This window comes from Ictalurus furcatus, chromosome 7, assembly GCF_023375685.1.
Source record: "Ictalurus furcatus strain D&B chromosome 7, Billie_1.0, whole genome shotgun sequence".
Taxonomy (NCBI): domain Eukaryota; kingdom Metazoa; phylum Chordata; class Actinopteri; order Siluriformes; family Ictaluridae; genus Ictalurus; species Ictalurus furcatus.
In genome coordinates, this window is record NC_071261.1 from 14,530,242 (window position 1) to 14,545,940 (window position 15,699).

The 15,699-nt window shown below is 39.2% G+C and overlaps 1 protein-coding gene across 14 annotated transcripts in view; it reads right to left on the reverse strand.

Moving 5' to 3' along the window:
• camk2d1 (calcium/calmodulin-dependent protein kinase (CaM kinase) II delta 1) overlaps window positions 1-15,699 on the reverse strand; it is a 90,073-nt gene that overhangs the window by 29,331 nt on the left and 45,043 nt on the right. For 7 of the 14 annotated variants that reach the window (XM_053628788.1, XM_053628791.1, XM_053628792.1 and 4 more), the window contains exons 3-6: window positions 10,681-10,740; window positions 5,535-5,589; window positions 1,620-1,685; window positions 793-865 (exon numbers count right to left, since the gene is read on the reverse strand). In XM_053628788.1, coding sequence (XP_053484763.1) covers window positions 793-865; window positions 1,620-1,685; window positions 5,535-5,589; window positions 10,681-10,740 — 254 coding nt within the window. Of the gene's footprint in view, window positions 74-792; window positions 1,164-1,619; window positions 1,686-5,534; window positions 5,590-10,680; window positions 10,741-15,699 lie in introns of those variants that run through there. The other 7 variants (XM_053628799.1, XM_053628801.1, XM_053628802.1 and 4 more) reach the window with 2 other exon arrangements.

Below are 15,699 nucleotides of genomic sequence, written 5' to 3' on the forward strand. Positions count from 1 at the left end.
CTTCAGGTCGCGATGGACCACTCCCATCTGGTGGCAGTGGAGAACGGCCTCAAGGATCTGCTGAATGCAATGACTGCATGCAAACACCAGGGGGGTGTGGGTTAGTCATGAGCTCACACACACTCTGCATTCACATTGAGACCGGGGAAACTAGAGAAGTCATGGAGTAGGCTCAACATGGCCTCTAGAAAGGGCTTTGATTTATTAAGCTTGACAAGGTTTTAGCTTTTGAAAAAAATATTACAATGTATGAATATAAATGAGCAGTGGAGCATTTATATTATACCCAATGCACTTTAAGACAAGAACCTGATTGAAAATTGAGCAACATCAAAATACTGAGCCCATGTTTGGAGATAAGTCGGTTTTCCAGTTATTACTGCTATCAGTGTTCTCTCCGTACTGCTTTCCCTGATCTCAAAGCAGAAGTGGTGTTTGCACTAGGAGTAGCTGTGGGCTTGACCCTATTAGGATATTGACTTTTGATTCCAACATTAATCACCTGCTAAAAAGTTGATAAACTACTCCATCAGATTACAGGAGGCTACTCCATTTAAAAATCCGATTGAGTCAAACCTCACAGCCACTTGTTAGAGCATGTCTCTCTGACACTACATGCATGTTGTTTTTATATATATTTCCCCCCTTTACAACCCACGATGCAGACCAGAAGTTGTTAAGGTGGGTGCAGTGAGCTTAAAAGAGCACAGCATCCACAATGTCAGGTGGTTGTTAATTGTTCGATTGGAGAGCCAAGCCAGGATTTCATACGTTTCCGCCTGTCATACTAACCTTCAAGTCTCGATGGACAATACCACTTAGGTGACAATGATTTACACTCTCTAGAATCTGCTGTATGCAATGACTGAGGGAGAGAAAGACATGGCAGGAAAGCAAAAGAGGAGAAGTACAGTTCAGCAAGCACAATCAAACATATGACAGAACGTCCCACAAACAAATGGAAAACACAGGATAAATCCTTCAGTCTGATATGAATATTTGGTTCATTGCTTACGTCTTACAAAACGCAAGGTCATTTAAGTGAAATAAAAACATACACTACTGACTTTTCACAATGAGCACAAAACATTTAACAAATATAAAACAGGCTAGAGTGCTTTCACTGTTGCAAAAACAACAGTTACATTTTCTTTTAAACAGCTCTATCTATATTAACCAGGAATGAAACGAAAATTAAAAGCATTAGGGTACAGCTCATGACAAGAAAGTGTGAAAGGATATAGGTGCACAGCAAGCAAGATACACAACAAAAAACACATGTTTTAACAGTCATTGCTTACATTTTTTATGCAGATCAAATTCTTATTTATCTTATTCAAGATGTTAAGTCACTAGCACATTTTATTAATTGTCCATTCAAACACAAACAGTAATTTCCTAAATCTGAAAAATTATGCAACTCTTGATAAGAGACTTGTGGCAGCCCAAATAATATATTTAAAATCATCAGGTCAGTACTGTATGTAATATAAGCAGTGGTGTATATTATATATATATATATATATATATATATATATATATATATATATATATATATATATATATATATATATATATATATAAAAAACCATTCATTACCATTGTGTAAGGATACTAACCTGGCATCAGCTTCACTATAATACTCTCTGGCCACAATATCTTCAAACAGCTCCCCTCCTGTGACTCTGAAAAGTATTAGAATGAACATGTGAATTCCATAATAGCTGCCAGTACCTTTCAGTCCATACAGGATTGCAATTTGCGGAGTTCTTTGTGCTTTATTGAGAAAAACTACTTGAATTGGCGAAACTGCAGTTGCATGAAAATGAGTTCTTATGTAAATGAGAACTTTTCACTGTACTCATGTTTGGGGTTTTGGCTGAATGCAGGTTGTGATGACATCACATGACATGTGTTGGCCCAAATCTGCAGAAAATCTGTGGTAATTTTGAAAAATTTCAAGCTCCTGCGAATACTGTGAAGTTTCCTTGATTTTGCATTAATTTCCTCTATCGCAAAACCCTGGAGGGACTGACATTTCAGTGCCATTTTAGCGTTAATTCATCTTCAGTAACCACTTCATCCAGATAATAGTTGCAGTGCATCCCAAGCCTCTCCTGGGAAAGCTCTGTGTGAGGTGGAAATACTCCCTGGATGGGAGAAGAATCCATCACAGGGCACCATTTACACACTTTCACACACCAAAAATTGTCAAATCCATCTACTAGCATGTTTTTGGGAGGTGGGAAGTAACTGGAGGAGCCAGAGGAAACACATACGAACACAGGGGAGAACGTGCACTCCTCACAGACCCTGGAGCTGTGAGGTGTCAATGCTACCTGCTGTTCCAATGTAGGTTTTATCCATTAAATTTTGTGATTTGTAAGCCAAAATTAAACAAATGTTTCTATAATATCATAATAATTCAGAACAGTTTCCCACTGTTCTTGGCTAATGATAGCTGATGGACCTAAAATTTAACACAGACATTTCTCCTCACCCTGTACTAATGATTGGTATTTGAATGTGTTTTGTTATGATTTTTTAAAAATGGAAATGATACCTTAACCCCATAGACATTATATGAAACAGATTACATTCTACTCATTTTGTTGTCCAATATTGGTGACCTGAATTGAATTATGAAAAAGCCAAATATAGCGAACAAATTACAGGATCCCCTCCCTCATATACAGCATACAGTATACACAGCCTAAGCTGTATTAAAACCTCATTCTGTGGTTCAGGGAAATTAAGAAACCCTAATAATACTCTCACATGCTGCCACCACAAACACACCTGTGTAGCACACTTGTTAAGAATCATTGCACAGACTGTGGGGGATAAATAGTTGGTGTGTGTGTGTGTGAGTGTGTATATTATATATATATATATATATATATATATATATATATATATATATATATATATATATATATATATATACACACACACACACACACACACACACACACACACACACACACACACACACATACATATAGGGGTGCATGTATATAATGTATATGCTCTGGGTCTTTTCTATGCTGGACGTCCCGCCAAAGATCTGCATCTGTGCGTGTTTGTGCTTCCTACCAGCACAATTATTTGTCTAAAGGTTATATTCAGTTATAATTTTTGCAAAGTTCATTAGTTGTGTTGGCATATGAGCTAATCATGCGAGTAAAAACATGCACCACTGAGACACACTAAATGGCAACAAAGAGGTTTTATATCCTTAACTGAATGTGTGTACTCAAACTAAAAACAGAACTGAAAACAGCCTAATTTGCTAATTTTTTTTAAGGCAGTGAAAGCAAACACAGCTAAAAGAAGGTCCAAATAAGTCAAGTCACAATATGAGAAACAAAAAGACAAGATTGTAATGGTATGAGTGAGAGGCACAGACAGACTGAGTGAAAGAGGAGAAGGATTGGTGGGAAAAAAAACGCTATTATGGAGGGACTATCAATATACAGATTCTGTAAAGGAGAAACATTTGGTGGCATTTGAATTGTCACACTGTGAAGCAAGTCATTTGACTCCTTTTCAATATGCACGTCTTGGTCAATATGATCTTTTGCTCTTTGAGCACAATTAGATATATATGTTAGGCAGAATCAGTCATCATTAGAAAAACAAACTAAATGAGCTTTACATAAGGCAGAATGAAAAAAAAGTGTGTCATTCTATAGATATACTCAGAAATGGTTAACACTCAATTCACCAAGTTAACACTTAAAAGCTACATCTGTTCTTACACTCAATGCTTAAGTGTACATCATTTTTGCTTTTAAAGGAAACTGTATGCATGATGAAAAGGCAAAACATTAGACATGTATTACGGAGCCTGCATTAGTGCAGAAAATATTATCCAAAGTCAACATGCTAAAGACAACAGATTTACAACCTTAGTATCTTAGGTCTGATGATACATTCAAATGAAGGTATGTGTTCAACATGTTCATGAGTAGATTTGCTGTGAGCTGACAGTAAGGTTCGTATGGTGTGAAGGTTTCATGGTAAAATTAATTTCTGGGTTTTTAGGGGAGCTGAGTGCATTACCTTTCCTCTCAGCCATGTGATAAATATTGATGGTACAATAGATTTTATAGAAAAATCTCTTTTTATAATCCAATTCAGAACGGACTAGTTTTACATGGGGAGGTGGGATAATTAGTCCAGTCCGAATAAAACTTTTTTTTTTTTTTAACAGACTGCTCATGCACCTGAAAAAATTATGCTATATTTTACCTTCTACAAAAATGACCAGTATATTAGTTCTTCTAACATTATTAACAGACATATACTTACCAGCAACTTTAATATGAACATCTGCTCATTCATGCAATTATCCAATCGACCAAAAATCTGGCAGCAGTGCAATGCATAAAATCATGCAGCTACAGGTCAAACGCTTCAGTTAATGTTCATATCAATGTCCATGTGCAACAGTCTCTAGAGTTTACACAGAATAGTGTGAAAAACAACAAACATCCTGTGAGCAGCAGTTCTGCAGGTGGAAATGCCTTGTTCATAAGAGCCATCATGGCCAAATTGGTTTGAGCTGACAGGAATACTACAGTAACTCAAACAACTGCTCTTTACAACAGTGTTGAGCAGAAATGCATGTCAAAATGCACAATACACCAAACCTTGAGGCAGACGAACTGTAGAACACCACATCAGGTTACAACAGTAATATCATGAATCCATGATAGTTTTAGACTAGTGAAAAATTCAAACTGTAACACCCTAGCTAAGAAGCTGTGATGTTTCTCAATATGGCATAACTCACTGAAGTTCCAGTTTAAGAACAATGTTAAGTCTTATTAACATGTAATTTTTGTCATATGAAGTCTTTCGTCTGCAACTAACCAACACATCTGAGGGAAAAGGTGAGATTTCCTGTGGTTGGTTTCATTTCCACTGTCATGGTACCTTTACACTGTCTTAGACAAGACTTAACCGCTACATCCTAGCTACGTAAATTATTAGCCTCAGTCAATAGAATGTGTCCATATGATCCAGTTGCTTAGCAACAGCATTGTCGAGACTTTAACCACTTGAACAATGAAGGTATTGTGTGTTTGCCTTCCCACATGGAACGCTTCAATTTACTCAAACATACTTTTCTAAAATATTTTTGTCATTTCCATACTTTTCCCAATTTTTTTTTGTTTATGTATTGCATTCATATGCAATACATCTGATGTTTTGTGTTGAACTTAACTAAAGAAATAGGGAAGTTGGCACTGGTACCAACCAGTTTCAGGTGAACGGATGTCCAAAAAGGATTTGATTAGCTCTCGTTATAACCCAGGTGGAAAAACACATACACACACACAGCCAATTAATGTTGGTTCATCCAGACTGTCGACAGTGCTCATTAGCAGGCTGCCAGACCCTTAATTCTGGTTATATTTGGTAAAAGGTGGAGCCGACCCCTGAACTCCATGCCAGTTTCATGTTCACCTTTATTGGACACCAAGATGAGCACACACACACACACACACACACACACAATTACTTACAAATCAAAGACGAGGTAGTGGAATCCCTCTTCAGATATGCTGTCATGGAGTCTCACTGTAAGGAGCAGAGGGATCGAAAGAGATGGAGAGAGATGGCTGATTAGATTTAACACAGGATACAGACGCACCCACTTTCCAATTCATTTAGTCCCACTGTGTACGTGCATGAATGCTTGTGCAAGAAAGAGTATACTATAGACAGATATCTACAAGAGAAGACCTCATCCATTAGACCAATGTCAATTCCCACACTATACACAGACCCTTCTATAGTCCATCTACATCTCTTTCACGGCTAAATAAACACGTTCATCTTTATTATCTACTGACAGAAACCTCTACACAACTCAAATATATCACTGTTTATACACAGCTGATGTCCAAACATCATTTGTCTCTTATCAAAACAAAAGTAAACCAGAAATAAACATACAGTAATGTGAAAAAATAAGTACACCCCATGGAAATTGTTGGCTTTTTTGACACATTTGGATAAGCAAACCATCTTTGAAACAGTGCCTATTGATAAAGTTGATATACTTGAACAAACCCACAAGGAAAATTAGCTTTTTCAATCATTTATTCAACAGAAAGATCAACAGATGTGTTATTCTTCTGTGGAAAAAGTAAGTACACCCTTGCCCTCAGAAGCTAGTATTGATCCCTTTAGTAGAAATAACTTGTAGGTGTTTTGCATAATTGTCCACCAGGCTTCCTGGAATTTGTGGCCACTCTTCCATGCAATATTCTTTCAGTTGCAAGATGTTTGAGGGGTTTCTTGCATGTACTGCCCGTTTCAAATCCCCCACCAAAATTTCAATGGGATTCAAATCCAGGCTTTGACTAGGCCATTCCATAACCCTCCATTTCTTCTTTTTGAGCCATTCCTTGGTGGATTTGCTAATGTGCTTAGGATCATTATCCTGTTGAAAGGTTCACTTTCAGTTCAACTTAATTTTTCGAACAGATGGCCTCACATTAAAAGCAAGCACTCTTTGATATTATGCACAATTTATAGTTGAATCAATGAATGCAAGCTGCCCAGTCCCTGCAGCAGCAAAGCAACCCCAAACCATCACATTTCCACCACAGTGCTTCACAGTTGGTATGAGGTGCTTCTCCTGAAAAGCTGTCTTTGTTCTGCACCAAAGATGTCAGCTGTTACTGTGGCCAAATAACTGTCTTTGATTCGTCTGACCAGAGCATATTATTCCAAAAGGCCTGGTCTTTGCCTATATGCTCATTGGCAAACTGTAATCATGCAAAGGCTTTTTCATGGCATGCCTCCTATATAGGTCAAATCTCTTTCTGATTGTAGAAGGATGCACTTTGACACCAACAGTTGCAAGACTTACTAGCAGATTCTGCAATGAATTTTTTGGGTCCTTGGAGACTTCTTTTTGCATCAGACAGTCTGCTCTTGTGTTGAATTATCTGGGAAGGCCAGTCCTGGACAAACTGGCAGTCATTTGAAATCTGAGCCATTTGTAGGTTTTTTTTTTTTTTTTTGGAGTGGAATGATGTACAGTATTTCAAATAAGTTGAACTTTTTAAATCCTTTGCCATACTACACAAGCTTTTTCTCTGAACTCTTTAGATCTTGGCATGATGACACCACACACCTCAATAACAAAGGGAACACCAGACACTAGATAATATAAATAAGACAGGCTCCACTTGCACTCCCTAAGTAGGTTCTAATCACTGGCACCCAATCAATCAGGTACCCAATCAGACCCAAGTAGGACAGCCTAAACAAAACAGATTCACTGTGTACAGTGTAGCTCCTACAGCAGAATCTCCTAAACTCATTCACTACTTATTCACTATTCACTGAATCCTAAATAAGTCATTGTTCCCTACAAAAACACACTACTAAGATTAAAATGATAGCTTCTACACCCTATGTAGTGCACTTCATTAATGCTAACTGGGTGGCTCATGGTTTGGGCAGTGGTGGCTCACGGTTAAGGCTCTGGATTACTGATCAGAAGGTCAGTGGTTCAAGCCTCAGCACTGCCACTGTTGGGCCCTTGAGCAAGGCCCCTAACCCTCTTTGCTCCAAGGGCTGGCCCCAAATTCCTAACAAGCTGGGATATGCGAAGAAAAGAATTTCACTGTGTTGTAATGTATATGTGACAAATAAAGGCTTCTTCATCTTGCACACCTTATTCAAATTATATGGATTTGAAAGTGTGATAAATATAGGGGTGTACTTACTTTTTTCATGTGACCGATATGATGATTTTTTTTTTTTAATTTAAATTGTGAAAATTAATACAAAATGTCAAATGTTTGCTTTTCCAAATACGTCAAAAAAGTCAACAATTTCCATGGGGTGTACTTATATTTTTTCACATTACTGTAAGTAAGCATTAAAAATAGCATTTATATGGATTTTTAATATACATTATTTGATATTTAATTACCAGATTTAATTTTAAATAGATTGCATTTACTTCTTTTGGCCATCAGTCTAAGCACAATAACCCATGATGACAAACTGACAAGTTTTTTTTTTTTGCAACTTTATTTTTTTTAAAAATCACTGAAAAACTGAAATGCAGCACTTAAGTATTCTGACCTTTTATTTAACACTTTGTAGAAGCACCTTAGGCAGCAATTACAGCTTAGAGTCTTCATGGATAAGTCTACAAACTTTGTTTCTCCCATTCTTCATGGCAGATCCACTCACAATCAATCTGACTGGATGAGGAGTGTCTGGGAACTGCCATTTTCAGGTCTCAGTCTGTGGACATTCAGAGACTTGTCCTGAAGCAACAGCATTATCTTAGCTGTATGCTTTGGGCTGTCATTATGCTGAAAGCTGAACTATTATCCCAGTCTGAGGTCATATGTACTCTGGAGCAGGTTTTCTTCAAGGACCTCTCTATATTTGGCTGCATTCAGCTGATACAATCTGAGAAGCACCCCAATAGAATGATGCTGCCACCACCATGCTTCACCATGCTGATAGAGTCCTTTATATCCCTTTTACTTTGAAATGTCTTCCGTCTAGCCCCTTTAGATTAATAAAGTATTTCTGAGATGGTTTTCCTTCCCTCAAGTTCTCCTATCTCGGCAGGCGGCTTCTCAAGCTCTTTTAGAGTGGCTATTGGGTTCTTGGTCACCTCCCTGACCAAAACCCTTCTAGTCCAGTTGCTGACTTTTCACCACTTTTCACTTTTCCTCCATTTAACCCAGTCAGAGCTGACTGTGCTCGTGGGAACATTTAAAACTTGACGCAATTTGATTGCAGAAGCCTATGGAGCATTCCTTGGACTTCATGGCTTGGTTTTGGTCTGACATGCACTGTGAATTGTGGGACCTTATAAACAGGTAGGTGTGTGCCTTTCTAAATCATGTCCAATCAGTTGAATTAACCACAGGGATTCAGTTGATTTCAGTTGAGACACAATCAAAGCAAACAGGATGAACGTGAGCTCAATTTGGAGTGCCTTAGCCAGTATGAATACTAAATAAGGTATATAATGGTTAGCATGTTTGCCTCGCACCTCCTGGGTTCAGGGGTTCAAATCCCATCTCCACCCTTTGTGCACAGAGTTGGCATGTTCGCCCAGTGCTTTGGGGGTTTCCTCCGGGTACAACAGTTTCCTCCCTCAGTCCAAAGATACGAACATTGATTGATTGGCATTTCTGAACTGTCCGTAGTATGTGAATGTGTGTGCATGACTGTGCCCTGCAATGGGTTGGCACGCTGTCCAGGGGTGCCCCAAGTTCCCTGGGAACTCTAGGGCTCCAGGCTCCCCCTTGAATCTGTGTAGGATAAGCGGTATGGAAAAGGGATGTTCATGCTGTCATTATGTATGTCTGTGTGTAGATTAACGGCCAAGAAAAAGTCATTTAATCCATTTTAAATTAAATATATAATACAGTAAAGTGTGCAAAAAGTGAAGGGGTATGAAGGGGTGAAGTGAAGGGGTATACTTTAACACACTCCATGCATAACAGAGATAAGTCTTTTCTTATAATTTCACCCACCCTCTTTCAACAAACCACCCCACTGAAGAGGGCAAAATTGTTTTCAATCAAAAAGAATTCTGTATGTGGTTGATTTTTGATAGGAGTGTACAAAGCAAGCCAGAGAAACCAAGCGACAGGAAGAGGAATCCCCTTAGTCTTAATTTCTCAGGCATTTCCTCTCAGCAATGATTCACCATGTCTCTCTCTTGTTTCCATAGCAACTGTGGGAGACAGGCTTTCCCAGCAACTGTTATGGGGTGGGGGGGGGGGGAGCAAACACTATAATTTGGGAGACTCAATGTGAGAACAAACGGTGCTGTAATGTTAATGTTCGAGTAATAATGATTATAATAGCAACTATAATAGAAAACTAATGTGGCTCTTGATTGCAAAGCTTAATGTGGAACTAGTGAGACTCATTTCACATAAAACATCCTGAGGTTTGGATGTAGAACATTATGCGGTCTAGACTAGGCCTGATTCAAATTCATTACAGCTTGGAATATGTGGTGTGGAGTGAAAAATGGAAAATATTTACACATATATAATCTCATAAAAAAAATGTCACACAAGAGCGAGGCAATAATAAATCACCTCAGTAAAGCCTTCAATATTAGGCGGTCTGTAATTCTAGATTTATCGGAGGAACAATTGATCAATCCACAAAACAAAACAATATTCTCAGGCATGTCCTCTGTCTAGCATGTGCTGTTTTACTCAGAACAACTGCCTGTACACTGTTACTACTCCAACAATGGACACAATATTGCAGCATTACTCAGTGCCACCTCTACAGTAGATTACTTTTCTTGCATGGCACAAAAACCTTTGGAGCCTGGAATAGTGTAAAACATGGTATTCCCCAACAGGCTTCGTTATGCCGAGCAACCGTGAGGACGGATGCTTCATAGATCATACTCACCGATGCTCAGATGCCATAATTACACCTCTTCATTAAAAGGAAATTTATTCTTGTGCTTTTAACAAACAGGTAAAAATCTGTTGATGCAGTGTTTTCATGAGTAAGTGCACGGACATTTTTTTTATGCTTCCAGCCAACATGTCCATGTTCAGTGGAAAATGAAGAAAAGGGTAAATGCATATTTAATTATGTTGGATTTGAAGTTTTGCAGGTAAATTTATTCTGTGTATCAAGACTCACCAATGTTGGGGTGTTTAAGCAGACGGCAAATGCGAGCTTCACGTTCCAGCTTCTGGTGATCTACAAAAACAGAAACAGCACATTAAAATGAGCCATAAAAGGTATGTGTCAAATACACTGTAAACACCACAAGTCACAGTAACATGACACTATTACCATGTACAGTGCATCCGGAAAGTATTCACAGCGCTTCACTTTTTCCACATTTTTTTATGTTACAGCCTTATTCCAAAATGGATTCAATTCATTATTTTCCTCAAAATTCTACAAACAATACCCCATAATGACAACATGAAAGAAGTTTGTTTGAAATCTTTGCAAATTTATTAAAAATAAAAAACAAAAAAAGCACATGTGCATAAGTATTCACAGCCTTTGCTCAATACTTGCACCAATTACAGCCTCAAGTCTTTTTGAGAATGATGCTACAAGCTTGGCACACCTAATTTTGGGCAGTTTCTCCCATTCTTCTTTGCAGGACCTCTCAAGCTCCATCAGGTTGGATGGGGAGCTTTGTGCACAGACATTTTCAGATCTCTCCAGAGATGTTCAATCGGGTTCAAGTCTGGGCTCTGGCTGGGCCACTCAAGGACATTCACAGAGTTGTCCTGTAGCCACTCCTTTGTTATCTTGGCTGTGTGCTTAGGGTCATTGTCCTGTTGGAAGACTGTTGGAACCTTCGCCCCAGTCTGAGGTCCAGAGTGCTCTGGAGCAGGTTTTCATCAAGGATGTCTCTGTACATTGCTGCATTCATCTTTTCCTGGATTCTGACTAGTCTCCCAGTTCCTACCTCTGAAAAACATCCCCACAGCATGATGCTGCCACCACCATGCTTCACTGTAGGGATGGTTTTGGCCAGGTGATGAGTGGTGCCTGGTTTCCTCCAGACATAACGCTTGCCATTCAGGCCAAAGAGTTCAATCTTTGTCTTGGTCTGAGAGTCTTTCAGGTGCCTTTTGGTAAACTCCAGGTGGGCTGTCATGTGCCTTTTACTGAGGAGTAGCTTCCGTCTGGCCACTCTACCATACAGGCCTGATCGATGGAGTGCTGCACAGATGGTTGTTCTTCTGGAAGGTTCTCCTCTCTCCACAGAGACACGCTGGAGCTCTGTCAGAATGACTATCGGGTTTTTGGTCACCTCCCTGACTAAGACCCTTCTCCACCGATCGCTCAGTTTGGCCGGGCGGCCAGCTCTAGGAAGAGTCCTGCTGTTTCCAAACTTCTTCCATATATGGGTGATGGAGGCCACTGTGCTCATTGGGACCATCAATGCTGCAGAAATATTTCTGTACCCTTCCCCAGATCTGTGCCTCCATACAATCCTGTCTTGGAGGTCTACAGACAATTCCTTGGACTTCATGGCTTGGTTTGTGCTCTGACATGCATTGTTAACTGTGGGACCTTATATAGACAGGTGTGTGCCTTACCAAATCATGTCCAATCAACTGATTTTACCACAGGTGTACTCCAATCAAGTTGTAGAAACATCTCAAGGATGATCAGTGGAAACAGGATGCACCTGAGCTCAATTTTGAGTGTCATGGCAAAGGCTGTGAATACTTATGTACATGTGATTTTTTTTTTTTTGCTTTTTAATTTTAATAAATTTGCAAAGATTTCAAACAAACTTCTTTCACATTGTCATTATGGGGTATTGTTTGTAGAATGTTGAGGAAAATAATGAATTTAATCCATTTTGGAATAAGGCTGTAACATAACAAAATGTGGGAAAAGTGAAATGCTGTGAATACTTTCCGGACGCACTGTATACGATTTCACATTCTTTCTTGACTGTAATTGTGCCCTTGATGAGCAAGTCCCAAGCCTTCAGCCCCTCTGAGCTTCCACAGGCTCCAGTGAGGTTCCCCAGGCCCCAATGAGGGTTTCCTCAAAGCCAAAAAAAGTCTCATTATGTCTCACCTCAGTTTGCTTTTAATGTACTTTTGTGAACTGTAGCTTAAAAAGGAATTAAGCATGGCACATATGTAATTTTTTTGAATTTTTTTTTTAGAGTAACCCTGTAATAAGCAGCTGAGAATCAACAATATAGTCATCCAGCATACAGTCTAGCAGCTTATTTTGAACAGTTTTAGATGTACTTTTGTTCAACTGTTTTCCATACAGCCTGTTTCCAGAGTGTGAAACATATACAGAAGAGCTATTATCATTAATCAAAGTTACCAGTGAAATTTCCAGTCCAACTAACATCTACAAAACAAAACCCACAAAAAAAAAAAACACCTGAAACTAGCCCAAAGAATTCAAGATATGAATCCGTCTTTTTCTCAGCCTTTGCACGGAAACCAAGGTCAAGATCATGCACATGCATTTCTGATGTATAAACATTATCCACACTATAATCCTCTTTTCCCTCTCCCAATCTTTGCAATATGTCTTATAATAGAAACAGTGCCTTAGTTTGCCCCTATGGACAAACCACCATGATATCTACCTTGAAGCAGAGGTTCTTAGTACCAGGACACAGCTATGTTTCCCAACAAAAAATAAACACAAAAGTCCCTGAGACTAAGATTTTTGGAATACCTGTATTCAGTTCTCATTACATGGTATGAATGTCCACATTAAACACATCAGCACAAGGACAGACGGACTAACTCTAGCACTTCAAATGGATTCTGCTACAGAGCAAGAATAGTTTCCTATACTTGACTGCACAATCGCGGTGACTGCCTTCCAAATGAATTCACTGCTCTACTATTTGGATCCTCTACTTGTTCCATTTAGTAATGTTTAATAACTATTTCAGCTGCTTGCTGTGAGCTGAGTCATATATCGGCTGGCGGCAATGTGAGGAGCAAGGGAGTGGTGACATAAATGACTTTCAGCTTCAGAGAGAAAGTGTCCAATATGGGCTCATGGGCTTTAGACACAAGGTTAGAGAAAGAAATATAAAGAATTTAGACAGGACACAGATTTATTGGGGATATAGGGGTATAAACAAGGGGTGTAGCACAATGTCTCTATCTGTATCAGTTATTGCTACAAATATTTGAATGTGTATTGTATGTGTATAACCTCAAAGTGACTACTCCACTACCTCAGCTATGTTACTGGAGAGATGTGGGCAGGAATGTTTTTTTTTAATCCCACCGTTTTTGTTCCTGCCCACTATATGTTCTAACAAATTTACTTCTTTTGCATGAAGTCTAAACAAACTAGGTGCCTAATTTAAGCCACCGTGACACTGCAAATTGAGCTTGTGAGCTTCCTGTGTCATACCCACATGAATGAAAAAAAAACTCCCGCTCATGTGACCAGCTGCCATGTGACCCTTTCTGGCAAGTTTTTTTTTTTTTAAACAAACAAACAAAAAAAAAACAAAAAAACCAATACGGATAGTGAAAGTGTGCACATAACCACACCCTATTCACTGTAGAGTGCACTATTTTGAGAGCTTTGCCATTTTATAGTCACATTTGAAAGCACAATGGAGAAAGGAACCGAGTAATTTTCCCTAGTAGGTACAGAATAGCCATACTCCACTTTAATGTTTTTGGGGAATAGGATGTTGGGCACCATTTCCATTTCCAGGCCCACTGTCACTCCGATAGACAGGAGAGAGCGAGGAAGGCCACAGATGGGCCATCTTTAACTCTGGAGTCCCATAATCCAGATTATAATCACAGTGTCAGACTTTAGAGCACGGCATAAAACACCGCTGAGGTTTTACCTCCACACTTCCTTAGCCAATCGAAATACCAGAAGCATTACTCTTCCATTTCCCTTCCTCATCAGTAATCCTGACCAATAGCGTCAAAGGTGGTTCAAACACTACGATTTCTATCCAATCGCACCCCCTTCAACAGTCATAATCCTGTTTGAACCACTTCAGTGCAGCTGGCCCGAGTCATCTGATTTGTCCTCACAAGGGATGATGGGTAATCTGTGACATAACCGGATTACACACACTGGTCCATGTTCAGATCTCTCACCCTTACTGCATGCTATTGCACTAAACATAAACATTAAGCCCTAGAGTCAGAGAGACTGTAAAAGGACAACAAACAGGTCTGCTGCTGTGTCCGCATTTGACATATACCATATTGTGCACCATTAAATTTGTAATGTCAGTACACAGTACAACCCCAATTCTGAAAAACTTGGGACAGTACAGAAAATGCAAAACAACAAACAAAAGGAGTCACTTGAAAATTCTATTCACCCTGTACTATATTGAAAATACATTATTAACACATTATTTGATGTTTTATATTGTGAATTTAACTTTTTTTTTTTTTTTTTAAATATACACTCATTTCAAATCTGATGACTGCAACACACTCCGAAAAAGTTGGGACAGTCAACTGTTTACCATTGTGTAACATCACCTTTTCTTTTGATAACACTTATTAAGAGTTTGGACACTGAAGACACCAATTGGTTAAGTTTAGCAAGCGGAATTTTGCCCCATTAATCTATTATGCATTTCTTCAGCTGCACAACTGTACCGGGCCTTTGTTGCCTTATTTTGCGCTTCATAATGCGCCACACATTCTCACTCTGAGACAGGTCAGGACTGCAGGCAGGCCATGCTAGCACCCGCTCTCTCTGCTTACGCTTGTAATCTGTGCAGAATGTGGTTTGGCATTGTCTTGCTCTGGATAGAAGCATATGTTGCTCCAAAATGTGTACATATCTTTCTGCATTAATGGTGCCCTCACAGATGTGTAAATTACCCATTCCATGGGCACTGACACACCCCCATACCATAGCAGACGCTGGCTTTTGGACCTGACGCTGATAACAGTTGGATGGTTCTTTTCCTCTTTGGCCCAGAGAACACGACGTCTGTTTTGTCGAAAAACTATTTGAAATGTTGACTCGTCGGACCACAAAACACGATTCCACTGTGTTACCGTCCATCTCAGATGAGACCGAGCCCAGAGAAGTCGGCGGTGCTTCTGGACAGTGTTGATGAATGGCTTCTGCTTTGCAGAAATATACCTTGTCTTTACACATTTTCTGTTTAAATACAAGTCAATGTACATTTACAAATCA